General features: G+C 49.0%; 1 protein-coding gene across 2 annotated transcripts; it reads left to right on the forward strand.

The window, feature by feature from the left end:
* The first annotated feature begins 1690 nt into the window (after window positions 1-1690).
* Window positions 1691-6725, forward strand: LOC144274367 (uncharacterized). Of its 2 annotated transcripts, none has more exons than XM_077833141.1 (4): window positions 1691-1760; window positions 3199-3325; window positions 3932-4045; window positions 4371-6725. In XM_077833141.1, the coding sequence occupies exons 1-4, from the start codon at window positions 1737-1739 to the stop codon at window positions 5942-5944; spliced, it is 1839 nt and encodes a 612-aa protein (XP_077689267.1). In that variant the 5' UTR covers window positions 1691-1736; the 3' UTR covers window positions 5945-6725. The 2 variants fall into 2 exon arrangements, with proteins under 2 accessions (XP_077689267.1, XP_077689268.1); XM_077833142.1 differs by having other exon boundaries at window positions 4374-6725.

The raw sequence follows: 6725 nt of genomic DNA on the forward strand, positions 1-6725 counted from the left end.
CCTACCCCTGGCTCATCACTCGCTGTCAGGGGAGAGCTCATTCACACCTTGTTTACAAATCATCATTTTAAATGATAAGGTTGGCCAACATTGCCGAAACCAATGTGCCGACGTTGTCAGAAAAAACAACGGCTGTGTGAGGAAGCCAATCTTTGTTCAGACGTTTCAAACCTATTATACTTTCAGGTACAAGTATTTGATCATACACTGTATGTGTATTTTAAAGTGTGTATTAATGTTTCAATTTCTATTGCAATTTCCAACCAATGACTAAATTGGCAACACTGCGGGTAACTAGTTGATCACTGTGGGGCGGGGAAAGGATGGGGTGAGGGGGGATGGAAGTCCCTGTTTCACTGAATTAAGTCTCCTGCAGCACCTTAGTAGGTTACATCAGACAGAGAGGAGCTCCAGTGGCTAGTCACTGGGATGCCTTTAAGAACCCAGCCCTGGGAAGCCCATGCTGACAGGAGCTGTCTGTGAGAGGAGAAATAAAAAAAGACCCTCTCCCTCCCCAACACACACCCTATTTTTGGAAACACTGATGTCTCAGTCCACCGGCGTAACTCATACCCCATCTGCCCCTGCCAGGGTTTTACCCTCTATTACCTTCTGGCAGCGCCTCACCCCTGGGCTTAGCCCCAGCTCCTTCCCCCACATCCCTGATTTTGCCCTTCAGGCCCTATCCTAACCCTGCTTCCAGCTGTTTGACCCTCCTGACCAATGAATTTTTGCCCCCTGCTCAGAATCTGGCCAACACCTCCCTCCTCCGATTTGCCCCCTTTCCTCCTTTTTAACCCCTGTAAAAACAGTCTGCAGAATCTTATGGGTAATAAGGGCAGGGTGAAGGGCAGTGACTTCAGCAGATGTTACTGAGAGTGCTCAGTTCACATCAGCATGCTCAGTGCACCCTAAGTAGCAAATTCCTACAGGGAGCAGTTTCTGCTCCTCCACATGGCGGGAAAGTGACTCTGCACAAAGGGCCCCTTTCAGGGACCTGCTGGCGAGTTTGAAGTACAGGAGGGAGGGGCTCCCCGTGTGTCTGTGAGTCCCAGAGCTGCTGTCCTCATGGATACTGCTAGGGTTCAAACCCCTGTTAGCAGTGTCAGTGGCTGATCTCCCTAAGGAGAGCAAAGGCCCACGTCAATGGAGCAGTCACCAGTTCTCCAGGGAGAGGGAAGATGATAAAAAGGGAGAGTGGAGAGACTGGAAGGAGCAGCAGGAAGAGAAGTTCCCAGATCTGCCCAGATCCATTCCCTGCATTATCCCGGGCAGACTGACTCTCCTGAGCACAAGGAGAGGAGCTGAGAGAGGAAAAGCCAGTTGCTGACTGCCTGGAATCACTGCGTTGCTTGTAGAGTGGAGGGACATGCGCTGCCTTTGGGGACAGTGTCAGAGGGAATCCCCAAAAGTGGCTTCTCTGATTCTGCTCTTTTTCCAGCATTTGGCTCAGAGACACTGTTACAGGGAGAGTTTCAAAGTGTCCCGGTGGGTTCAGTTCTGCTGGGAGGGGGCTGGCTTGGGTGGTAATAACCTAACTGGGTTTCTTCCCAGCATGGCAAAGTCCAGAGCGTCTGACTCAAGGGAAAGAGTCTGGAGGGGGGGAATCGGGGTGCGAAATGGACTCAAGCCCCTTTTGAAACCTCCCCCATCGCCCCTCTCACCCTGACAGGCTGAGGAATCACGTCCAGATTTCGCTCCAGATCAACCCATCTTCCAGGAGAAAGGGAAGGAAAATGGCCATGATGGAGCCAGCTCAGGTAGGGGATTTTAAGGGAGCTGCTGGGGGGAGGAGAGGAAGGGAGAGGCAGGGAGGAAACAGGGTGTGATAAACCTGCTGTTAGGGGGCTTATTCCTTCACCACTTACTTCCCTGGTCCTTCTCGCATGAACAGAGACCAACAATACCCGAAGTCCAAAGGTGCAAACAATTCAATGTTTATTGGGGTGAACTTCCTGCAAGCATGCTTCCAGTTTCCTTCTTTAGTATCCCCCTTCCCAGCTCTGACACCACAGAGCCTTGCCTGTGTCCCTGTTCCCATTCCTGCCCTTAGCCAAACATGATTGCAGTTTCCCCACCCCCCCCACACTCACTTCCTGATTGACTGCAGACTAGATAGTAAAACTTGAGTTCTGCTTAGCTATAGCTTAACCAATCATTTTCCTGAAATTTAACTAACCAATCCTAACATATTGTAACATGAGTATGTAACCAATTATATCGTGCCACCTTAATTAGTTTACACCCAGCAAAATTAATTATACAGCAGACGAAACAATCTCAGAACCAGACCGAGACCATGCAAATAAACAATAGCAAAGTGGGAACTATAATGACAAAACAATAGAGAAGTGAGGATTTCCCATCCCAGCTATTGATAAGTGGGTTCTTGCCAGACAGGATGCTATCAAACTAAGTTTCCTTTTACATTTTCTAGGCACTTCCCTTTCTCTGGAGGCGATGGGCATTATCAGGAGAGGATTGTATTCCTAACAGCCCAATAGCACCTTATTTCAATGTGACTAGGTTGAAATGTGAGGAGGTGACCGGTCGCTTCCCGGCTTATGGCTGCCTCTGCTGCTTAGCCAAAGGCCTTAGCCTAAGCACAGGGCCTCAGACTGTCACAGTAAGAGAAGGCCCTTCCACCCGCAGACAGTGATTTTGATTCTTTCTTTTATACCACTAGAACTAGCCAAGTGATAAGAATACACCTAAATTCTTAGAGTATCGGCCTTTACAGCCAGGCCTGCATATCTGCATCCTCACACCTGCTGCTTTTCTGAATAGGCCCATTGGCAGCAGGGGATCTTTCCTCATTTATGAAACAGGAAACAGGGCTTGGAACATTTTCCAGACTCCCAGTGCTGGAGCCTGACTCCACTGGCCAGAGGCTGCTGTGAAATACGAAGGGAAGCTGTTGGGATTCCTGTCCCTGTCCCCGGCTCAGAGCTCTGCTTCCCGTATCTGCCTGTGGCTGGCAGGCATGTGGGAAATTAGAAGACCCTGCCCTGCTCTGTGTGCTGGGGGGACAAGGAGCTCTCACCTTCTCCCACCCCCTGAAGCCACATGGCTGCTGCAGGGTGGGAGAGGGATTCTGCTTCTCTGGCCCTCCCAGAGCTTTTTTTTCTTCCTTTCCCGTGACTAGTGGGATTGTGGCTGGAGCAGCAGGTGCTGAGTGGGGGACTTTTGTTGTTCCAGATGCCGGTGACCTTCGAGGAGGTGGCTGTGTATTTCACCCAGGGGCAGGGGGCTCTCCTGGACCCCGGTCAGAGAGCCCTGTACAGGGACGTCATGCAGGATAACTACGAGACGGTGACCTCGCTGGGTAAGCGATTCCCGTTCCCTCGGTTATTAGAAAGTGTAGGGCCTGCATTTCTGACTCTGGTTACGTTCTTCCCTGGTCAGTTAGATTGGAGGAGAATTTGTCCCATAGTCCACAGTTGCGGCGAGAGAGATTTGCATCTCTGTACCCTCTCCAATGGGACCACAGTGTCAAAACCTAATGGACAGGCGAAACCATTCCCACCCACCTCCAGCTTTCAGTGGGGCAGAACTCATGAAGTGTCCTGTCTATTATTTCTCATTCACACACAGCATCTCTGTTCATCTCCCTCCTTGGGTCTAGCTCTCGCCATGGGGAGGGCTCTGGGCTCTGCAGGTTTAGAAGGAGGCAGGGGTTTAATTCTAGAGCTGTGTGTTTGTCAGCAAGGCCCGCAGAATGCACAGATCCTGCAAACTCCTAGTGAGGGTGTGACAATTCCCCTCACCTCCCCAGATGTCTGCCTCTCCCAAGGGGGTTCAGTGACCATGTTCCCGTCCCCTTGGATTCCACATTCCCCCAGCACAGCACTGGGACATGGAATGCCCTTTGTGACAGACTCTCTCAATTCTCCATGCACCCTGATCTGGTCTGATTTCATCCCCTGCGCAGGGTTTCCCATTCCCAAGCCTGAGCTGATCGCCCAGCTGGAACGAGGGGAAGAGTTGTGGGTCCCGGATCTCCAGGCCTCTGAGGAAAGAGAGATCCCGAGAGGCACCCGCACAGGTGAGGACTGACACAGAAACCATGTGGTGAATGAAGGAAAAAGTTGAGAATCCCAAATGTGTGGTGTGATTAAGCGCCCTCTGATCTTCCTCATCTCAGCCAGGGCAGGGCCGTAGTCAGCAGATATCGCTCACGCCATTCCACCCACCCTGTGAGCTGCTGGAGCTTCCTTCCCAACTTTCCTTCCCTGTGAGTGTTTGGGTGGGAAGTGGAGTCAAAATCCAATTGCTGATTCTTCACAACTTTAGTGTGTTGGGTTTTCCCTCTGTGCTATTCCTCTTTCTCCCCAGCACGATGACTCCTGTCTGGATTGTCTCTCTCCCAGCAGGTGCTAAGAGAGTGAGTGAGAGTGAAGATGGGAATCATCATGAGGACGTTCCTGGGGAAGTTGATGAATCTATTATAGGTGGTGGAGGACACAAGGATCCCACAGCCCAGCAGAGAAATCCCAATGAAGAGAAACCCTATCGGTGCCTCAACTATGGGAAAGGATTCATTCTGAGATCACACCTTGTGACACATCAGACAATCCACACTGGAGAGAAACCCCTTCAATGCTTGGACCATGGCGAAAGCTTCATTGATCGCTCAGACCTGAATAACCATGGGAGAAGCCACACAGGCGAGAAACCCTCTCAATGCCTCAAGTGCTGGAAATCTTTCTACTCAAAGTCAGCACTAATTAGACATCAGAGAACCCACACAGGAGAGAGACCCCATAAGTGCTTAGACTGTGGGAAAAGTTTCACAAAGAAATCAGGCCTTGTTACGCATCAGAGAATCCACACAGGAGAGAAACCCCATAAGTGCTTAGACTGTGGGAAAAGTTTCACAAAGAAATCAGGCCTTGTTACGCATCAGAGAATCCACACAGGAGAGAAACCCCATAAGTGCTTAGACTGTGGGAAAAGTTTCACAAAGAAATCAGGCCTTGTTACGCATCAGAGAATCCACACCGGTGAGAGACGTTATAAATGCCTCTGCTGCGGAAATGGTTTCCTTTGGAAGTCAGACCTTATAAGACATCAGAGAATCCACACAGGTGAGAGACCCCATAAGTGCTTGGAGTGTGGGAAAAGTTTCAAACAGAGATCTACCCTCGTTTCACATCAGGGAATCCACACAGGAGAGAGACCTTATAAATGCCTCTACTGCGGAAATGGTTTCCTTTGGAAGTCAGACCTTATAAGACATCAGAGAATCCACACAGGTGAGAGACCCCATAAGTGCTTGGACTGTGGGAAAAGTTTCATACAGAGATCTGCCCTTGTTTCACATCAGGCAACCCACACAGGAGAGAGACCTTATAAATGCCTCTGCTGCGGAAATGGTTTCCTTTGGAAGTCAGACCTTATAAGACATCAGAGAATCCACACGGGTGAGAGACCCCATAAGTGCTTAGACTGTGGGAAAAGTTTCACACAGAAATCAGTCCTTGTTAAACATCAGGGAATCCACACAGGAGAGAGACCCCATAAGTGCTTGGACTGTGGGAAAAGTTTCACAGATAAATCAGGCCTTGTTACACATCAGAGAATCCACACAGGAGGAAGATCCCATAAGTGCTTAGACTGTGGGAAAAGTTTCATATGGAGGTCAGGCCTCGTTAATCATTGGAGAATCCACACAGGAGAGAGACCCCATAAGTGCTTGGACTGTGGGAAAAGTTTCATATGGAGGTCAGGCCTTGTTAATCATTGGAGAATCCACACAGGAGAGAGACCCCATAAGTGCTTGGACTGTGGGAAAAGTTTCACATGGAGATCATCCCTTGTTCATCATTGGAAAATCCACACAGGAGAGAGACCCCATAAGTGCTTGGATTGTGGGAAAAGTTTCACACTGAGATCACACCTCATTAAGCATGGGAGAATCCACACAGCATTTAAACTTCTGTGACCCATGGCCAGAAAGGGTGAAGCAACTTGCAGGCTAATTGATCTAGGTTCAACCTTTAGAAACATGCTTCTAAGTGTGCAAATGGTATTTAGGGCCATTGCATGTTCTATAGGCTTGAGCTTTGAAATGTAAACTTGTATTCCTAAAGAATTGGAAGATGGTAACCATAGTAGTCTGTGTTTACCTATGTCTTGTTAGAGGTTAACAATGTAATCAAACAGTTCCTCTCTAGGGCTGTATTCTGTTAACTTGGAGATCAAAAGGAAATATTAACATTTAGATAAAAGTTAGGTGTAATAATGTCCTTGTCTGCATGTCTCTTTAAAGTTTGTGGTAAACAGTCCATGAACTGCTTAATGGATAATCACCTTCTGTTAATCCCTGTAGTTAATTGCCGGTGATGTTTAGGAATTACAAGGTTATTTCAAAAGCCTATTTTTCACCCCAGGACTGCGTGCCATCGAGAGGCTGCAAAAATCTGTATAAAAACTCTTGGGACCTGATCCTTTTCTCTCAGATCTTCTCAAGCTTTATTCAGACGGAGTTTGAGTCGTAAGACTGAGATCTCCAGTCCCATCTGGACTGCCTTGATAGTGAACTGCCCTGATTTTGACATTAGACTAGAACGGGGGTGGGCAAACTTTTTGGTCTGAGGGCCACATTGGGATGTCAAACTGTATCGAGGGCTGGGTAGGGAAGGCTGTGCTCCCCAAATAGCCTGGCCCCTGCCCCCTATCCGCCCCTTCCCACTTCCTGCCCCCTGACTGCCAGCCTCAGAACC

The sequence above is a fragment of the Eretmochelys imbricata genome, chromosome 14 (assembly GCF_965152235.1).
Source record: "Eretmochelys imbricata isolate rEreImb1 chromosome 14, rEreImb1.hap1, whole genome shotgun sequence".
In the NCBI taxonomy this organism is placed as follows: domain Eukaryota; kingdom Metazoa; phylum Chordata; order Testudines; family Cheloniidae; genus Eretmochelys; species Eretmochelys imbricata.

Coding starts and splice junctions, on each gene's coding strand:
- LOC144274367 (XM_077833141.1), top strand. CDS start 1,737: ATGGCCATGATGGAGCCAGCTCAG. Junction 3,326..3,931: donor CGAGACGGTGACCTCGCTGG/GTAAGCGATTCC, acceptor TCCCCTGCGCAG/GGTTTCCCATTCCCAAGCCT. Junction 4,046..4,370: donor CCCGAGAGGCACCCGCACAG/GTGAGGACTGAC, acceptor TCTCTCTCCCAG/CAGGTGCTAAGAGAGTGAGT.